The sequence below is a fragment of the Hemitrygon akajei genome, chromosome 13 (genome assembly GCF_048418815.1).
Source record: "Hemitrygon akajei chromosome 13, sHemAka1.3, whole genome shotgun sequence".
Classification (NCBI taxonomy): Eukaryota; Metazoa; Chordata; class Chondrichthyes; order Myliobatiformes; family Dasyatidae; genus Hemitrygon; species Hemitrygon akajei.
The window spans coordinates 62982502-63004061 of record NC_133136.1 but is presented as its reverse complement, the minus strand read 5'-3'; the positions used below and the strand labels follow the sequence as shown (position 1 = coordinate 63004061).

The 21560-nt window shown below is 40.6% G+C and overlaps 1 protein-coding gene across 11 annotated transcripts in view; it reads left to right on the top strand.

Annotated features, from left to right (window-relative positions):
• The first annotated feature begins 1372 nt into the window (after window positions 1-1372).
• LOC140737934 (LIM and calponin homology domains-containing protein 1-like) overlaps window positions 1373-21560 on the top strand; it is a 356743-nt gene continuing 336555 nt past the window's right edge. For 8 of the 11 annotated variants that reach the window (XM_073064764.1, XM_073064756.1, XM_073064763.1 and 5 more), the window contains exon 1: window positions 1374-1683. In XM_073064764.1, the coding sequence (XP_072920865.1) occupies window positions 1585-1683 (99 nt within the window). In that variant the 5' untranslated portion in view covers window positions 1374-1584. Of the gene's footprint in view, window positions 1684-21560 lie in introns of all 11 variants that reach the window. The other 3 variants (XM_073064758.1, XM_073064765.1, XM_073064767.1) reach the window with 3 other exon arrangements.

Sequence of the window (21560 nt, the reverse complement as noted above, 5' to 3'; positions counted from 1 at the left end):
ACCAAAGTCCAAATGATAGTTGACTTACTCACTGAAGCAATTTAAAGAATGGACCTTACACTCAACATCTGTAAAAGAATGATCTCTGCCATCCTCCAGAAGATCACTTGTCAGCTCCTGGAAGCCATTTCTCAACATGTAGATAACAATTATGATGTTCACCATCACCTTTGGTGCACTAGCACAGCTTTGAAGAAAAGACCAACCTAAAACATGGCACAAAGCTCAGAGTATAATGGGTGGCAATAATTCCTGTCTTTTTCTATGCTTCCAAGACTTTGGCTACTTACCGCATGCACCTCAAAGAACTAGAGATATTATCAACACTTCCATGAACTCCTCCTATTCCACTTGTAGATCAGTGAACCGATCCCAACGTTTTCTCTCCCACCAACATTGAGACCCTATTTACTACCAAGGCTGATCAGGAAACATTACTCACGAGTCCGGTATCTGATTTTCAGAAGTGACACTGTGTTAGGGCATGGTCAAAGGGACAGAGAGAAAGATTTAAAGATGTTGTCAAAGACTCTTTTAAACACAACGTTCCTACTGACCTCTGGGAACCTTATTGCTTATGGTAGGTCAAAATGGAGAAGGGGCAATCTGGATGACCTTGACAAAGAAAGACTAACGAAGAACTGTAGTGGTAGTAAATTATCATTGATCCCAATAGTTTTGCCTCTGAAGATGTTTACTGAGTAGATTCAGATTCTGGCTGGGTCCACAGCAGCAGAAGCAAGCCTCAGGAAGGCACTCGTGTACCTTTTAACTGGTTTTATTTGATGCACTGAACGGTCTAGTAATGCAGCAAGGTGCACTTTCTAATTTACGTTTTCATCTAAAAACAGTATCATCTTCCTCAGTGTAGTTCTTGTCAATATTAAAGGCCCAGGAATCAGCAGAAAAGGATGCGGTGTTAGAATTTTCCGAGGATTGTCTGCCGATGATGGATCGTCGGAAAGCAAGGTGCAAGTATTTCAGGAAACACGCTGAACCGGCTGAACTTGACTGCATGATATGTTGAAAGCGGCAGACGAAAGGTGCACAGAAGCAATCGATGAACGACGAAGTTCACCATTTCACTTAGCTTGATCTTTGTGTGTTGTTTTGACAGCATCTTTGCCATCCATCATCGACTCCCACCCGTTAAAAATAAGAGAAGCAATTAAAATGAACTCCTCATCTGACAGCCAAAACTAAAGCTTTTTAAACCTCTGAGCCCTCCTTTCATCGCTGGTGTTAATCAGCGACAGCTTCTGCCCGTCTACACGGACGGAGGCGCTTGAAGAGGTGTCAGCGGAGACGGTGTTCTGGATTTCCATTGGCTGCACCAGGGTGGATTTGCTGTGTGTATTTTTAGTGTTGCTTCCCTGTTCAGCGCCGAGCGGCCAGCCTTATTCCCCCCTGTCCCGGTCCTGCTCAGTACAGCACAAGTCAAGGAGAGGGGGGAACTCACAGTAGGACCGTGGCAATATCCCCTGTCATCCCACTGTGAAATCAGCACCCAGCCTGGAGCAGTCAGTCAGAGCTGAGAGCGGCTTGTTACTGGGACCTGTCTCGTTCTAATCTGCGGGTTTGCAAATGGCCAGTCCCAGCGTCAGAGACGGGGAGTGGGGAGAAACTCCGCAGCAAGACTCCGGCTCCGGGCCCGCCTTCACCGAGGCTCAACACTGGATAGAAGTAAGTTGACGGCATTTGCATTTTAATTCGATATGAGCAGGCGATTGTGTGGCTCACAGCCTGCCTCAAATTCTGTCTCCTATCGACTTGGAACGACAGCTACAAAAATGCATAAAGTATCATCTGCAAAGGGTTTAGTAGCACCCTACCACAATTCCATGCAAGTGTTATATAGGTTGTGTGGCAAGTATATAGACCGCAATTTAAAACGAACGGTCGGTAACCTTGAGTGGAGGGGAAGGGTGCAGGCAGGCAGGCACTTGCTGCAATGGAGCGCGTTACTAATATTACCCCGCACGCCCGCTCAGTAGCAGCAAGAGGAAGTTTGACCGAGTGTGGGGAGCTCGCATCCATGATTAAGGTGATTCATTGGGTGTTTGCGCTTCCTGCAGCCGCAGCGGGCAATAGATAACCCGGGTCGGACGCTTTCAACGGTGTTTGTTTAATGCAGAGGGAAGAGGTGTCTGGTGTGGCGTTCAGTCAGTGTACCAGTTTTACAGTCAGTGCACTGCATCAGCCAGACCATATACTAAAACGCGCTGTAAGATTGTGCTTCTGGGAGCTGCTGTGTTCAGTGTCCGAGGCTGGAGCCAAGCTGAGTGGATTTGCCGCAGACCGAGTGAGACGCTGGAAAGTGCCTGCCGAATCTGGGGATGGCGGGCACAGTAACGACCACATTGCTTGTGCAGCCACAGGTAGAGGGGCTTTAGGAAGGCAGGGAACCGGCGGACTAGCGTCCAACAGGCGAATGCAGTGAGTCTCAGAGCTTGTTGTTTGAGTTTTCATTGAAAAGCCGGAGAACTTTCCATGACACACCCCTGCGCCCCCCCCCCACAGAAAACTAATGCGTTCCTGGCCTCGACAGGCAAGTGTCAGAATTTTACAGCGATACAGGGCAAAACAATGTAACATGCTATCTTAATAATTGTACCAAGAATAAGTACTACCCCTAACTCTAGAGTTTGTTTATTTAGATAAATAAACTATAATTTATCACTTAAAAGTATATATGTGTGTGTGACTTCAAATCAGATCAGAGGAAAATAATAGAGATGTAAAAGCAGGACTGTCGCCGTGGGGTTTGATTTCCTCAATATTATCTGGGTTCGTCTTAATTTGAAAGGTTTTGTGGATGTGGAATTTTAAAGATCTTTTTGAGCTAGTAGTTCTCCTATAGTAGAATTATCTATCTCTACTAAACTCAGTCTTAAGAACGTGGACAGGTGAGTGTTACAGAAGAGCATTTTGGATATAGTAACCATAACTCTGTTAGGTGTAAGATACTTCGGAATGGTATAAGGATGGTTGGAAATTAAGGCCCTGAATCAGGAGATCCTGATTTTAATATTATAAGATGTAATTTGGCAGGAGTAGACTGGGAGCAGTTACTTGTAGCTAAGTCAACATCGAGTATGTTGGAGACATTTAGAGGTGTTCAGGCCAATGTGACCTCATAAGAGTGAAAGTTATGAGGATCTGTGGCAAGAGAAGTAGTTAAAACAAGGGAGGTGCAAGAGGAGTGGCCATTTTGGGAGTGGGCCTTTGTCAGAGTGGCCAGGCTTTGGCTCAGCAGGCTTCAGCGAGGACAGGTGAGATAAGGGCAAAACTCAAAGGTTTCAGAGAGAAGGCACAGGTAAGCATTTTCTATTGGCTGTAAATCCTTAGTTCATTGGAGGCAGGATGATTAAGGATGTGAAATTTCAGGTTACCTAACAATCTCAGAGGAAATGCACCCAACTTCAGCTCCTGACTGAAGGGGTCAAGGAACTGGAGCTGCAACTGGGTGTACGCAGGACCATCTGGGAGGCTGAAAACCTCACAGCTGAATTTTTTTTACTGAGGTGGTCACATCCAGAGTGCAGACTTCGGATAGAAGATGGGTGACCAGCAGGAGAGGTATTGGGAGTAAATAGTCAGTACAGGGACCCCTTTGGCCATTCCCCTCATCAACAAGTTACTGCTCTGGGGGATAACCTATCAGTGCATGGCAGCAACATGCAGGCCAATGGCACTGTAGCTGGGTCTGAGGTTCAGCAGACAAGGCTAAAATCTGTCAGAGTGATGGTGATAGGAAACTTGAAAGTTTTGGGGACAGACAGGGACTCTGTGGCGGAGAAAGGGATACCAGGATGTTATGTTGCCTCCCAGGTACTAGAGTCCAGGATGTCTCTGAGCAGCTGTGGAATATTCTCAAGAGGGAGTGTGAGCAGCCAGAGGCTGTGGTGCACATTGGCACGAATAATATAGGTAATATGGGGAGGAGATCCTGCACAGAGAGAGTATAGGGAGTTAGGAAAGAGGTTGAAGAGCAGGACCCTCCAAGGAAGTAGACTCTGGAATGTTCCCAGTGCCATGTGTTAGTCAAGGGTAGATGCCGGAGTACAGATGAATAAGTAAAAACAGACAGGAACAAAGTAGTAGATACAACAGGACAGCTAGTTTGAAGTGTACGTATTTTAATGCTGGAAATATTATTGGTAAAGGAGATGAGTTTAGAGCATGGAAGTATGATGTTGGTTGAGAGAGGGACAGGAATGGTGCTTAATGTCCCAGGGTTTCAATGTTTGATAAAAGATGGGTGGAGGGGTGAAGTGTTGCACTACTGATCAGGGACAATATCACAGCTGCAGCTGGAGGGGACATAATGCAAGGCTTGTCCACTGAGTCTGTATGGGTCGAATTCAAAAATAGGAAGGGTGTAACCACTCTTATGAGACTCTACTACAGATCCCCTCCCCCCCACCCTATAGCCACCGGGATATTGAGGAATAGATGTGCAGGCAGATGAGGGAAAAGTGTGTAAATAAAAAAACAAACAACGATAGCATTGTAATCACGGGGGACTTCAACTTCCCCAATAAAAGCTGGGTCATTCTTGGTACAAGTGGTTTAGATGTGGCAGAATTTGTTAAGTGCATCCAGGAGGGTTTCTTAAATCAGTGAACACAACTCCCTAAGTTTTAAGATAGCTATAGATAATGATAAGCATGGACCTTGCAGGAGAGTATTAATTTGGAGCAGGGCAAATTACGAGAGCATTAGGCAGGAATTAGGGAGAGTTAATTGGGAACAGCTGTTTTTGGGCATCCACATCTGACATGTGGAGGGTGTTTAAAGACAAACCGCGCAAAGTACAGTAAAGATAAAAAGTATTCACCCCCTTAGAAGTTTTCATGTTTTTTTAACAACATTAAATCACAGTGGGTTTAATTTGTCTTTTTTAACATTGATCAACAGAAACACACTGTCATGTCAAAGTGATCTAAATTAATTACAAATGTAAAACACAAAATCATTGATTGCTTAAGTATTCACCCACCTTCAGTATGACACACCAAATCATCACTGGTGCAGCCATTTGGTTTTAGAAGTCATATAAGTAGTTAAATGGAGATCTGTCTTTGAAGAGCTGTGTGTAGTCGAGATGTATCAATTGACTGTAGTAAAAATACACCTATATCTGGAAGCTCCAACTGCTGATGAGTCAGTATCCTGGCAATTCTACATCATAAAGACAAAAGAACACTCCAAGTGACTCTACAAAAAAGATTATTGAAAAGCACAAGTCAGGAGATAGAGACAAAATTTCCAAGTCACTGAATATCCCTTGGACTACAGTTAAGTCAATCATCAAGAAATGGAAAGAAAATGACACAGCTGTAAATCTGCCTAGAGCAAGCCATCCTCAAAATCTGAATGAGTGTGCAAGAAGGGGACTAGTGAGAGAGGCCACCAAGAGACCAATGACAACTCTGGAGGAGTTACAAGCTTCAGTGGCTGAGATGGGAGAGACTGCGCATACAACAACTGTTGCCCGGGTGCTTCACCTGTTGTAGCTTTATGGGTGAGTGCCAGAGAAGGCCACTATTGGGGAAAAAAAACCTCTCATGAAATCTTGACTAGAATTTGCCAGAAGGCATGTGGGAGACTCTGAAGTCAGCTGGAAGAATGTTCTGTGGTCTGATGAAACCAAAATTGACCTTTTTGGCCATCAAACATTAAAAACACACCATCCCTACCATAAAGCATGGTAGTGGCTGCATCATGTTGTGGGGATGCTTCACTGCAGCAGGCCCTGGAAGAGCTGTGAAGGTAGAGGGTAAAATGAATGCAGGGAAATCCTGGAGGAAAACCTGATGCAGTCTGCAAGAGAAATCTGGCTTGGGAGATTTGTTTACCAGCAAGACCATGAACCCAAGCAAAAAGCCACAGCTACCCAGGAATAGATTAAAAACAACAAATTTAATGTCCTAGAATGGCCAAGTCAGAATCCAGACCTCAATAGAATTGAGAATTTGTGGCTGGACTTGAAAGGGCTGTTCACTGTTCACTCACGATCCCCATGCAATCTGACAGAGCTTGAGCAGTTTTGCAAAGAAGAATGGGGAAAAACTGCAGTGCCCAGATGTGCAAAGTTGATGGAGACCTATCAACACGAACTCAAGGCTGTAACTGCTGCCTAAGGTGTATCTACTTAATACTGACTTGAAGGGGGTGAATACTTATGCAATCGATTATTTTGTGTTTTACATTTGTAGTTAATTTAGATCACTTTGTAGAGATCTGTTTTCACTTTGATACTGTACGAGTCTATTTTTTGTTGATTAGTGTCAAAGAAAGCCAAATTAAATCCACTGTGATTCAATGTTGAAAAAAAAACATGAAAACTTCCAAGGGAAGTGAATACTTTTGATAGGCGCTGTATATTCCAGTCAGAAGGAAGGACAAGAATGGCAAGGTATAAGAACCTTGATGTCAAGGGAGGTGATGAATTTAGTCAGAAAGAATAAGTATGTAAAGCTCAGGAAACTACAATCAAATTCAGCCCTGGATTTAATTTAAGCCTGAAGGATTATAAAGAAGCCAGAAATGAACTCAAAAAGGAAATTAGGAAAGCCAGGAGGAGCCATGAAATGTCATTGGTAAGTAGGATTAGAGAAAATCCCAAGGCAGTCTATGCATAGATCAAGAACAAGAGGATAACTAGGAAGAGGGATTACTTAACAATAAAGGAAGGAACATTTGCTTGGATGCGAAGAATGCAGGTGAAGTTCTTAATGAGTACTTTACATCAGTATTCATAAAGGAGAATTACAGGGAGATCAGTGATAAGTGTGTTGATATACTGGAGCATTTTGAAGTAAAGGAGGAGGTAGTATTAGGACATTAGAGTCCCTTAGAGCATTAAAGTGGATGAGTCCTCAAGGCCTGATGGAATGTACCCCAGGTTATTGAGAGAGGCAAGGGGAAGAGATTGTTGGACCCTTGGCCAATATCTTTGTGTCCTTTCCAACCACAGGCAAGGAGCTAATGTTGTTCCATTGTTCACGAGGTGATCCAGGGATAATCCTGGAAATTATAGACAGGTAAGTCTCATGTCAGTGTTGCCTTTATTCATTGAGGCACTGAGTTCAAAAGTCAGGAAGTTATGTTGTTACTTTATAAAACTGTAGTTGTGTAACTCTGGAGTATTGTACACATTTCTGGTAGCCCTGTTATAGGAAGGATGGCAAGGCTTTGGAGACAGTGCAGAACAGTACCAGGATGATGGCTGGATTAGAGGGTATGTGCTAAAATGAGAAGTTGGACAAACATGGGTTAATTTCTCAGGAGCAGTGGAGGCAGAGGGGCGATCTGATGGAGGGTTATACAGTAAGATTATGAGGGGCAAAGAGGGAGTAGACAGACAATATCTTTTTCTAAGAATTGAAATGTCTAATACTAGAGGGCATGTATTTAAGATGAGAGGGGGTAAGTTCAAAGGAGACATAAGGGGAAAGTTTTTTTTTACAGAACGTGCTGGGTGCCTGGGGTGGTGGTTAAGGCAGAACATTAGAGACATTTAATAGACATTTAAATACAGTAGGCATATGAATGTGAGGAAAATGGTGGGATATGGACATTGTGCAGGCATAAGGGTTTAGTTTAACGTAGCCATTTAGTCTATGATTTTCTGCGCATAAATGTCAAAAGATCTGATGAAGGGTCTCCGCTTGAAATGTCAGCTGTTTACTTCCCTTGCTGCCTGACCTACTGAGTTACTCCGTCATCTTGTGTGTATTGCTAAAGGAGAATCCTAAAATATTTTCCAAGTAACTTAGAGCCGGTGGATAGTTAAGGAAAGAGTAGGTCTGCTGAGCGACAAGAAGAGGTAATCTATGTGTGGAACCAGGAGACTGAATGAATGAGCCAAGTACCTGAGTGAATACTTCTTGATATTTCCCAGGGAGGAAGATGTGCAACTAAAGGAGGGATATACTGATACTATGGAGCCTGTCAGTTTCAGGAAGGACGTAAACACAACACGAAGATAGATAAAATCACAGGGTCTGAAGCGATGTATCTCAGGAAGCATAAGAGAAGAAATTTATGGGTCTGATGAAGATTTTTGCTTTTTTTTGAAGTCATTGGCTAGTTGTAAGACAAGTGTAGAATAGTTAATGTTCTCCCCTGAACGGTACTAAGAATAATTCTGGAAACTACAAGCCGGTGAGCGGTGTTGTTGGAGAAGATTCTGAGGGAAAAGCTTTTATGTTTGTTTTCACAGTCAGGAACCAATTTGGAGGAGTTATCATGGCTTTAGGCAGTGGAGATACACCTCATGAATCTGGTTGAGATTTTTGAGGAGGTTACTAAGAAAATTGATAAAAACAATTTGGTAGACAAATTTATTTACTAATTTAAAGATACAGTGCGGAACCAGGCCTTCCTGCCCTTCAAGCCATGCTACCAAGCAACAGCACTGATTAAACCCTGGTCTAATCTCGGGACAATTTACAATGACCAATTAACCTACTAACTGGTATGTCGTTGCACAGTGGAAGGGACCTGGAGTACTCAGAGGAAACCCGCGCGTACTGAATGTACAAATTAACTCAAAGAGGACGGTGGAATTGAACTCTGACCTCTGCCCTGAGCTGTAATAGTGTTGTGCTGCTATGCTACTGTAGCACCCCAGTATAATTAAAGCACATAAGTTAAAATAAACACATAAAACCTTTCTAAGGTTCTTGACAGAATCCTGCATGGTAGGCTGCTGCAGAAGGTTGAGTGAAAGAGAATCTGAGGTGCATTTACAAACTGAATCCAAAATTGCCTCGATGATGGGAGGCAGAGGATAGCAGTTGATGTGTTTTTCTTCCTGGAAGTCTGTAACATACAGTATGGTATATCATAGCGTTTGGTGCTAGGATGTTTGTTACTTGTAATGCATATAGATGACTTGGATAAGAATGCAGGTGATCAGATTAGGAAATTTGCAAACAGCACGGAAATTGGTTGAGTCATAAATAGCAAATAAACTTGTGTAACGATATAGTGGGACATAGAACAGCTGGAGAGTTGGGTGGAGCAGTGACAGATGGAATGTAATCCAAGCAGGAGTGAGGTAATTCACTTTGGGAAGTCAAATTTATATAGTGCATATAGAATAAATGGCAGGAACCGTAGAAGCATTGATTTACAGTGGGACCTTAGCGTGCAAGTCTGCAATCTCTGAAAGTGGCACACAGATGGATAGTGTAGAGAAGCAGACATTTGCTTGCCTTCATAGGTTAAGGCATTGAATACATCATGTTTCAGTTATACAGAACATTGTTTGGATACCACTTGGAGAAATGTGCACCCTACTACGGGAAGGATGTGGTAGCAATGGGGACAGCAAAAGAGATTCACTAACATGTTGTCTGGAAAGGAAGGCTGTAGTTATAAGGAGAAATTCAATAGCCTCGGTTTATTCTCACTGTGACGTAGGAGGCTGAGGGGTAATTTTATTGAAGATTGGGAAATCATGATGGACATAGATAAGATAGATAGCCAGAGTCTTTTTGCTTCCCAGAGCAGGAGAGTCTGGAATTAGCTGGCACAAATTTAAGGTGAAAAGGGAGAAATTTTAAGGAGATCTGAGCTGTAAGCTTTTCACACAGTGAATATCTGGATTGAGCTACCAGCAGAGATATAATTATAAGAATTTAAAGGCATTTGATCAAGGGTATAGCATAAGACAATCAAATGGGTTTGCATGGATAGGCCTGGGCTGAAAGGGTGAATTTCTTTGCTGTATGATTCTATGATATAATAGCCCCCTTATCATGTGACACCAGATTTTATGATAATTATTCTTGATCTAGGCACAGAAACCGTGGAATTATTACACACTTGACTGCCATTCCACTCAATATATATGGAGTAATTAAAAAAATACCAAGTACATGAGAATTTGTGCTGGTCACAATATATTTCATGTAAAACAATACCAGAAATTTATGAAGAATTAGTTTGCATCAGCATAATTTTTAGTGTAGGCTCATGTGATTGATATGCTCCTGAGGATATACTGCAAATAGGGTCTGTTGGTTGAATCATTTTCCCAGGCGGGGAGCCTACTGCATCTGGTATTCTCCGGTAGTTTTCATAAAGACACTGACCAGGCTTAAAACAGTTTAACTGTCTTGTCCCAGGGAGCTCTGCAAGAATATATATCATTGCTTCTTGGTATCAGTAAAACTCCAGGAAGATACTAGTTAAGTTTGTAAATAAGTGAATAAAATTATTAATCTATTTTTTATATGTGGTCATTGTTTTACTAACTACTTGCTAAAACGTTTGACAACAAAAACTTGGGAATATTAGCTAATTCTGGAATTTCCTGACATCTGGCACGGCCAGAAGCCAAAAAATGGAAATGATCAAAACCTATTGTAAACAAAGACTCAAATTGAAGCCAATGTTTTTTTTTGTCAAACTGCAAGTTGTTTATATTTGTTTACAATTAGTTTTCAGTCTTCTTTCTATATCAATACTTACACATTGGACAAATCATATGGCAATATCCTATTGGATTTATTTAACTTATTGTTCATTAAAGTCGTTGGATCTTCCAGAGTGCAACTCTGCTTTCAGTAGGATTGTCATTAAATATTTTACTTTTCATACTGTTCTTAATGATTCACACTTCTCACTACACCATGATGATTGTAAGTTTTGAGTGTTGAAGTCATGAACAAGTGGGTCAAATGAGAGTTCAGGTGTGATGACCTTAACAACGTACATGTTGCTGCATGAATCTAATGGATGATAATTTGGGTCATTGATGCTGGAAAATTTTCAAAAGTGGAAATAAAAATCTTAGTTATTTGTTCCAGATAGGAGGCTTGAGAGAAAGCTTCAGAACATGAGGGGGAAATATCCTCATCAACATTCTTTCTCAACTGTCATTTATCCAATTGCATTTTGTGGGACCTTGTTGAAATATAAGGAAAATGGCAGCCAAATTAAAACTGATTAAATATTCTACAGGTATGAAAAGTGGAATATAAATACAAGTCCTTACTTTGTTTTACACACTTGATGATGAAGATGTTTCATTCTGGAGCTAGATTGTGGGTAGCAAGAGATGTAATTTTAACAATCCTTGAATTAATGAAACTTGTTTTTGGCACAGAATTCAATTCTACTAAAGCTGACTTCAAATTATCATTATAATTTGTCTATCTGGCGCAGGTATAGAATTGGAACAAGTTTTAGTTTTTGCATCTTCAGACTGCCAGTACACATGTTGCCTCCTCCACTTCTTGTGATAGATGATGTTGCAGAGAAAACTACCTTCCAGCATTGTTCATTACTTTGTTGGTAAATGTGAATGGCGGAAAGGAATTTATTTGACTGTGCACGAACGTGCAATCAGGGCTAATTGGACAACAGAATATTTTATTCCAGGCATTTGCCATGTCCAGTCATGGTTAATTCCTCTTGCATTATTTCTCCTGAACAACTGGTAAAACTACTTAATTGAATGGTGTGGCGCCTACTGGATAAGTAATTTGAAACATAATGGTTTACTGAACATAAACTGCACCAAGCATTTGAATAATGTACATGCAATCTCTGTGGGCAATGGCAATATTTTCTTTGCAATAAACTAAAAAAATTCTCACATTAGCAGTATTTTGATTTCTTTTGGGACTATTTTAAGTCACGAATATGTTTATTTCTGTAATTTATAGAATGTAATAATGGAAGTTTATAGAAAGTTTATTCTCATGATAACTTGAAAAATATTCTATTCATTATAATATAGGACCAGAGAGATTGTTTAATTTCCCTTGCCCTAAATATTAAATCCAAATGAATTCTTATAGCCACAAAACTGCTAGTATACTTCAATAAACAAGCCAACAGATTTTACAGGGCTGTCAAGAGATTTGGAGTAACATTCATAATATAGCAGTTTTGCTACTAATCATGTTACAGAAACATTGAAAGCTAGATTATTAGCATTATGATGCATTATTTGAGTAAATAGATGTTTGGCAAAAATTTTATACTTGGGAAGGGGAAGTTTCACAAGTAATTTTTTTTCCATGATTCGTTGGTACACAGGGACTCATGGAATGTATTCAGTACCACTTACAGTATATTTCCCAGTTAAGAAAATAAACGTTTGGCAACATGTCATAAAGGTGTTGATTCTTTAGACAGATTTCTAAAATACTGTCATGTAGTGAATAGCATGGCTGTATTTATGGCAAGCACTTGAGTAAAAAGGGAATAGAAGGAAACGGTCTATACAATTACCAGCATGGAGTTGTTGCACTGAATAGCCTGCAAATTGTGTGTATTCTAGCTACACTATTTATGCAAAAGATGAGTTTCCTTGTGAAAGTCATGTATTTAATCATATAAAATCATGTCAATGGGGATATATTGATTAATAAAATGTAACAAGTAAATTTGTTGAAAAAATATGCTGAAAAGGATAGTTAGGAGTTCCTACGGGGGACCTTTTGGGCTGTATAACTTGTTACTGTTTTGTCAACTACAAGCAATGGTATTTGGGCAGTGCTGATTGGGGTGTGGTCACATAGTGTATAGTTACTGATCAAGCAGTAATTAGAGATAGGGAAAATTAGGGATGGACCATAAAAGCCAGTCTTGTGAGTGATGCCCGTAACCTTTGAATGAATGGATGAAATTATCCACATATGGGTTATGGTAGGTAGTCATTTGCAATCCAGCATATCCCCAAGAATACCCAACACAGAGATTCAGCATGTAGTGCAGAATTTAAGTCAGCGACCAGCTATTGCCCATTTTGATAGGGGTTTGTCCTGAATCGATGGCAAGGAGGCCCATAGTGACTGGAGACCAGGTTGAGCTACAGACTTTGGACACACACATGTTGCCAAATACAGACATTAGTGCACACAGACAGGCACTTGCACTAATGCCCATGATTTTGCTCCCCACCCCACTCCCACGTCTTTCTCAACTCTCTTTCCTTAGTAACTCCTTCCCTTCTAGCCTCCTCCCTCATTTATTTCCACTGCTCTGTCTCACACTGTCTTCTATCCAACAAAGTCTCTGCCTCTAAAACCCATAACATGTCCACCTCATGCAATTCAAACTGATGATGACTCAATTCCCTCCTTCCCCTAACCGCTTGCAGCCTTTCTCTTCTGAACCATAATTAATTTCATACTATGCTGTTATTCCTTTTACTCACAGGATTCAAATAACTACAAAGTTACTTTAGGCAATGGGAGAGTTAATGGAATTATTGCTGTTGCTCAGCCCAGGGCCCTCTTCGTTCTCTTCTGACCATCCATCAATCTCATCCATCCTTCTATGGGAAGTGTGTCCAGTCGGTTACAATGGTATTTGTTTACTTGGTGATAGCGGGATCAGCAGACAGTAGGACTCCCAGGAATGTGATGTGGACATTGGTGCCGTGGACTGAATCTTGCAGCATCTGCTTCTCATTGTTACAGTCTGTTTCTGTTTTTACTGTTCGTATCGAGAGGCTGGATGATGGCTGTGCAGACTAGAGGAGCAGGCTGCCACCAGGAGCTGGAGAGAAGGGATTGGTACGGGGAGATGCCAGTGGGGAGGGGAGGCAGTGGGGTTCATGGAGGGGAGGGGATGGGGATAAATGGGATATTGCTATGAATTTGGAGGAGGGATGAGGCCTGGCTGGATATCCCAGAGGAAATTTTAGGAGGACAGAAACTCATAGCAGGAATCCTTTCTGATCAGGAATTTAAATATATTGCTTTAGGATTGAAGCAAATGTTGCATTCTAACTTTGGTAGAAAAATGTAACCAGGATAACTGTGTTTAACCTCTCATTAGTATTTAAAGTTATCATTTTTACAGTGATAAATCTTCCCTGCTAACTGAATTGGACAGAAAATTTTCGATGACTAGTAGTCTGGTAAAGGCGAAGAAGAGGCCCCTGTGTCTGCAGGACCATGTGTTTAAGAAATAATAATCTGAAAGATAACAGGCTGCTTGCAAGGAGAGGTGAATTTCAGCTGATTCATATCATCCAAGTATTCTCTTCCAAGGGAGTGAATATTAATACCTCATGGTTGATCCACATGTAAGCAGCAACATACATTGTGTAAATTAAAGAAGAATGCTGCAAATACTCAGCAGATGAGGCAGGGTTAATGTTTCATAACTTTGACCTTTCATCAGAACTCGTGACATTTTAGTCTGCTTTGCATTCGACATATGCAGTAATTATTCAAGTCTGAAGAAACATAGTAGACAATTGTTTATATAAAACATTAAAAGTATAAAAAATACAATGCATCTTTTTTTTATTGTGAGCATAACTTTGAATGAATTATCCCATCAGCCTTTTCTTGGCCCCATTTTTTGCAGAGCTGTAAATGGTTAGGCCCATGATGCTGAGCATTACAATGGAGAAAATCATACAGCTACCTTGGGACCATGTCCATGTGCATTACATTGTAGAAATTCAGAAGCTATTGTAAGATGTACTCTGTATCTCCACAGGGTGTGCTGCTACGGTTCTTGCTGATATTTTAACTCAAATCACTGTATGAGCATAAACTTTGCTAGTTGCCCAATAGTGCCTGTTAAATAGTCTTGAAAAAAATATGGCACGTCCAGAGGTATATTTTTATGATGTTATATGTGAGTATTACTCTCAAACACTTTCTGCACATAAAATTTTACTTTGTAAGCGTGAAGTCTCATTCCTTTGTAAGTTACTTGGGGTTCTTGCAGATGTAAACAAAATTCTTTTCAAATTTTTTGTCTGTCTTTTTAGTTTCATTTGGTCTTTTCAAATTTTCATTTTGCTTGTTTTCCATGATTGAAACCAGGATTGTACTACTTACTTTGTAGAACCTGGTTTACACTCTGCCAGCTTCATTGAGGATATTTTAATCTGATTACTTGAAAAACCATTCTGTTTCCTTCAGGTTGGCTGAAGAAACCACAGATTTCACTGTAGGGGACAGCTGGTCGGATCAAATGCCAGATGTGCAGTAGGGAGCGTCCTAACATGCTACATTATTGCACAACTGCACTGTGGCGGACAGAACAGGCTCTACAATGGGTAGTCAGAACTGCTCAACACATCATCGGCACCACCCTACCTGCCATCAGGAACATGTATACGGAATGGTGCCAGTAACATCTTGAAGTATCCCACCCACCCTGCTCAGAACTGTTGCACTCCCATCACAGAGGAGGCTATGTAACATCCATGCCAAGACCATCAGACTTAAAAATGGTGACTTTCCCCAAGCAGTATGGCTGATCAACCCCCACTCATTATCCCACCCCTCCACACCCCCAAACACCATTACTTTACCATTTCCTGTTAGAGCCACCTTTATGTACAGACACTCCTGAGACTGGTGTCACTTTATGGACAGACGATCAATGTATGTATATAAGCAATTGGTATTTATTACTGTGTTCTTTATTTTTTTTTGTGCTGCATTGGATCATCAGTAACAATTATTTCATTCTCCTTTACACTTGTGCTGGAAATGTCATTAAACAATCTTGAATAATACATGATTACATCAACAAACCCAAGAAAATCTTCTAGGTGTTTGTCAAAAGAAAATTCACACCTTTGTTCTTGAGCACAGGATCCTGCAGACCTATCAATTGTTGAAAATTTTCTGTGCAGCAGAGGGTATTTATCACTGTGAAAATTGCAACGTTAAGTTCCAATGAGGAGTTAACATATTTAATCTAGGTTTCAAGTTCTACTAAAGTTAATGTAAGGTTTAGTCATACTTAAAAGAAATACATTTAAATTTAAATTCCTGATCTGGAAAGATTCCCAATGTGACTTTCAGTTGCACATCTGAACCAAGGTGAATTTTCAGAAAATCTTCAGGTGTCCATAGAATAAATTTTCTCTTCAAGTTCATTTATTATCATTCAGCCATACACATGTATAAAACTAAACAAAACATCATTCCTTTGGGACCAAGGTGCACAACCCAGACACACACAGCACATATAGTTATAATCCAGCACACACGGTCACTAAATGTATTTAGCTCTGAGTGGCACAGCCTGGAGGTTGACGGGTTGACATAGAGTGTGACGTGCATGTTTATGTCAGACAGTATAACGTTATTGCCACTATTCTAATAAAGCAAGCAGTACTATAAATATGTGAAACAGCAGCAATAATATGAAAAGAGACCAGTGCTGGATGAGAGCATGCCTAAAGAGGTGGGGATTGGGGGTGGGGGTGGGGGCCAGGGCATTCATACAGGGTATACATGTGTGTTTGGTGACAGTAGGGTGTTAAGAAGTCTAACATCCTTGGTAAGAAAGCTGTTACCCAGCCTGAAAGTTCTGGTTCTTGTGCTACGGTATCTTCTGTCTGAGGGCGGGAGGTCAAACAGACAATGGGAAGAGCAGGAGGAATCTTTGACAATGTGCGCGCAGTGTTTCTGATATACGTTCTGAATGGTTGGGGGGGGGGAGGGGAGACAGTCCCCTGTGATGTTTCATGACATCTCATGATCTGTTACAGGGTCTTGTGATCCAATGCATTGCAATTCCCATACCAGATGGTGATGCAGTTGGCCAGGATTCTCCGGATGGTGCTCCAGCAGAATGTGATGAGAAAGGGGGTTGGGTGGAGTCTCATTTGCCCCAGTCTCCTCAGTAGGTGGAGGTGTTGCTGTGCTCCCTTGTCTAATGAGGTTGTGTTGAGGGACCAGGTGAGAATGTCAGTAATGTGCATGCCAAGAAACTCGGTGCTCTTGACTCTCTCCTTGGAGGAGCCATGGGAGTGGTCCTGCACTGCCTGAAGTCCACAATCATCTCTTTAGTCTTGTTTACATTGAGACTCAGGTTGTGGTGTTTAAGGTCCACAAGCTGCCACTGCCTTGATTGCATTAATGTGTTGGGCCCTGGATAGATCCTCTGACATGTTGATGCCCAGGAACTTGAAGCTGCTCACCCTGTCCATCGCTGACCCCTCAGTGAGGACTGGTAGGTGTTCTCCTGATTTCCCCTTCTTGAAGTCAACAATCAATTCTCTGGTCTTGCTGATGTTGAGTGCAAGGTTGCAATGCGGGTGTCACTCAACCAGCTGATCTATCTCACTTCTGTATGCCTCCTTGTTACTATCTGCGATACTACCAACACCAGAGGTTTCATAGGCAAGTTTATAGATGGCATTTCAGTTGTCACACAGTCATGACTGTGGAGAGAGTAGAGCAGTGAGCTAAGCAAACATCCTTGAGGTGCATCTGTGTAGATTATCAGTGAGGAGGAGGTGTTTTTACTGATGTGGTCTCCCAGTAAGTAAGTCAAGGATTCAGATGCAGAAGGAGGTACAGAGGCCCAGGTTTTGAAACTTGTTGATTAGCACTGAAAGGATGATACTGTTGAACGCCAAACTGTAATCGATGAACAGAAGCCTGGCATTTGTATTGCTGTTGCCCAGATGACCTAAAGCTGAGCGGAGAGGTAGTGAGATTCAGTCTCTGTACACCTGCTGTGGCAGTGGGTCTGGTCCATGACTAACCTCCCAAAGCACTTCATCGCAGTAGATGTGAGTGCTTCAGGGAAATAATTATTGAGGTAGATGGGGAAAAATGCTCTAAACTGGGATTATTTTCTTTAGAACCAACCAGTAGTTTCAATTGAGATGTGTAGAAATTATTGAAGATGCAGACAATATGAATCAATTTGCCTTTGCTTAGAAATTATTATCTACAATACAAAGGTTTAAGGTAATTGACAGAATAATTTAAAGAAGAGTTGATGGATTTCCATGTCCTAATTGGCCATTTGAGCATCTATCAATATATGTCAATATTATGCATTATATTTTGATTTGAGTAGTCTATAAAAAACTAATAATAATATACCTATGGTTGGTAAATCCCAGAGGTCTGATTTTCCCTGAAGTGGTTAATCATCTCATTACTTCATGAAGACATCAGTAAGATCTTTAAATCACTATTTTTTTCAAATAATATAAGATATATATCAAAAGATAAAATCAGATACAGTGTTGAATGAGGCTGGTGTGGCAGGAAATGATAGCACCAGGGAATATTTTAATTTTGTCCTCTTCTTAAAGACATGTTTTTTTAAAACTGATTTTTTTAGTAACAGCAACTTAATAAATTAAGATACAGATTTTTAAGTTGCTGAAACTGGCATTAGCAGAGTAGTTGCAGCTTCTTATTTGTAACGGAGAATGGCTCTGTAACCTTGTTACTCTAATTGCAGCATTGTACCAAGCTAGTTTTGTGTTTTGAGTATCTGAAATATAGAGTTATGTCACGGCAAGTTTACATAAGCAATTTCCATTGTAAGTTTGAGATCAGAAATTTTTAGCTGAAACAAAATGACACGTATGAGATTTTTATTATATTACTAATACTCTTCCATGGCATTTATCAGACTGAAACAGGGGTCTCAGTTTTTAAAGCAATGGAAGTGTTTGATTACTATGATGGCATATCACATTTTATTCAAGAGTATCTGAGAGATAGGATGTATCTGCATCTGGAAAGGCAAGGACTGAATAGGGATTGTCAGCATGACTTTATGCATGGGAGATCATGTCTGATGGATATAACTGAGCTTCTTTGAAGAGGAAGCAAAGAGGATTGGCAGGGCAGTAGATATTCATAATATGGACTTTAGCAAGACCTTGAACAAGGTTCCATATTGTAGACTGCTCAAGAAGATGAGATCACATGGAATCTAGAGTGAGCCGGCCAATGGGACATAAAGTTGGCTCAGGGGTAGGAGTCAGAGATTGGCTGTTTCTCAGATCGGAGATCTATAACCAGTGGTGTGCCACAGGGGTTGATGCTGGATCTTCTGTTGATCATTATCTATATTAATGATTTGGATGGTTAGTAAGTTTGCAAATGGCAACACAATTGTGCTATCATGCTCTATGCCTTTTCATCCTCCATCAACACTGGATTTGATCTTAACTCTTTATTACAACAGGATCCAGTTCAACTGGGAAGGTGGGCCAAGGAATGGCAGATAGAATTTAACTTGTATAAGTGCAAAGTGTTGCATTTTGTTAAGTTAAACGAGGTCAGGACTTGTAGAATAACTGGCAAAGCCTGAAGAGTGTCATTGTACAGTGAGAACTAGGGGTACCAGTAAATTGTTCCCTGAAAGTGGTGACACAGGTGGGCAGGGTGGTGAAGAATTTGTTCATCACACTTGCTTTCATTGGTCAGGGTGCTAATATGGGAATTGGGATGTCATATTGGTGAGACTGGACTTGGAGTATTTCTGGTCATCGACCCATAGCCACTTACAGGCTACCCCCAGCACATATTCAGATTGTGTTGACACGAGCAATGGACTTCACTGTATGTACAAATGATAATTAAAACATCACTGAGTTCTTCATCTCCTTCCTTTAATGTGACTCATTATTTTTTGAGATTTGTTCCACTACAATGATGTCATCTGTAAACTTGTAGAGCAGAATTCAGCCGTGCAGTTGTGAGTGTATAGGGGGTAAAGTAGAAGGCTGAGGTCACAGCCTTGTGGGGCACTGATGTTGAGAATAATTGTAGTGGAGGTGTTGATCCCTATTCTTACTGATTGTGACTTGTTCAAGAAGTCAAGGATCCAGTTGCAAAGGGGGTTGTTGAGTCCCAACTGGAAAAATTTGCAGAAAAGATTCACAAAGTTGCTAATGTGACTGGAGAGCTTGATTATAAGGATTGGATTGACTGGATATAATATACCAGGGCTTTTAGTAGGAGACTGATAGACAATAGGTGCAGGAATGGGCCATTCGGCCCTTCGAGCCAGCACTGCCATTCAATGTGATCATGGCTGATCATCCACAATCAGTAACCTGTTCCTGCTTTCTCCCCATATCCCTTGACAGGTGACCTTATAGAGATGTATAAAGTTATGATGGACTAAATAAAATGAATGGTCATGTATTTTTCTATAGTAGGTGAGTCTAAAGTTAGAGGGCATAGGTTTAAGGTGAGAGGTGAAAGATTTAAATGGGGGTTGACGGAGAGGCTTTTCACTCAAATGGTGGTGGGTATATGGAATGATCTGCAAGAGGAAGTGGTGAAAGTGAATATAATTATAATGGTTAAAAATATATATTTAACCAGGTGCATGAATAGGAAAGGTTTAGGGACAAATGCAGGCAAATGAGCAAGGATGAATGAGTGGAGCAGAAGTACCCTTATTTGTTCTGTATAACTCAATGATTCACAAATTCACAATAATTTGACAACTCTGATGGTTATTCAACAAATATAAATGACTGACTATCTGCTTTAAACTTTTAAAAAATTAATTGTGTAAATTTGGTACTCTGATTTCAAGGATGATATTTCCATTTTTCTTCCAGTCCATAATATTTCCAAAATACCGCAATGCTATTATGGTCTTTAATAAGATCTCAAACCTTTGTAAGTGACTGCTTATTTGCTCTGAGTGCCATTTGTTTAAGTGATTCTATAAATGGTTATGATTCTTTATTTCGTTTAATGCTTTGAAGTGTGGTATTTCCATTTTTCTTTCAGTCTGTAATTCCTTTAGAAAACCGCAGTGTTATCATCTGCCTCAGATCTGTTGGACTTTTCTTAATAATTGTGGGCAACTGATGGCTTTGAAGGATGTGACATGAATGTATCATGACTGAAGCTAAAGTATCAGCTGCTAGTTGGATCAAAATGTTTGCAAATATGATTAGCATTCAGTGACAGCCAAATTCAGGAATGTAGCAGATGCTATTGACAAGATCCTAACACATTGTATGGAGTAAATATAGAATTGTTGCAGTTTGATAGTCAATTAGAATCCCTGTTGACGGTGCTATATCTTAAATCAGAGGTCTTTACTGCTTTGTAAATCATGCTCATACCCTGGTTTTCTACAGGTATTTTTCCACAGTAGGTGAGGCTAAAGAAAATTAGTCTATATTCCTCCTTGCCTTTCTGCTAAAGTGCACAGAGAGTTTTCAAAAACAATCAACTGAATGCTATACTTAAATTTAGATGAAGCACAGAAATAATTTATTTTTTATGTTCTTGTTAATATATCCATCATAAACACCTGAACAATAGTATCATCTGTTAAAAAGGTCACCACAGTGCCCCGGGAAGACAATATCGCGTTTGTTTCCTCAGTCAGTCATTACGTGGTGTAGCGTCACATAATGTACTGGATTAAAAGCAGACTTGGTAGCATTAAGAAGTGCTGTAACCCACCAATAGTAGCTGAAACATCCATCACCAATATTTGTAAGTTTATGACATGGCATAAGGCATGCTTCAAACCTTATCTAACTGGGAGATCAATGCAGGCTTTATGGGGAGTGGTATTTCAAACTAATTAGCATAAGCAGAGCTATTGATGGAAGCTGAATGAGTTCATGATTAGCAAGTCAAACCTGCATGGGCCTTTTCAGAGAGTGGAGAACTGTGAAAGATAGCTGGAGAAAAGGGTACCAAGTGTATTTCTGTTCTTGAGAATTAAGGAAGCCCATTAAAGAAATGCAAGGGACAAAGCTGAATGCCTAGAGGTTCAATCCAAGTGAGCAGCACTAGAGGTACTACATAGTTGTA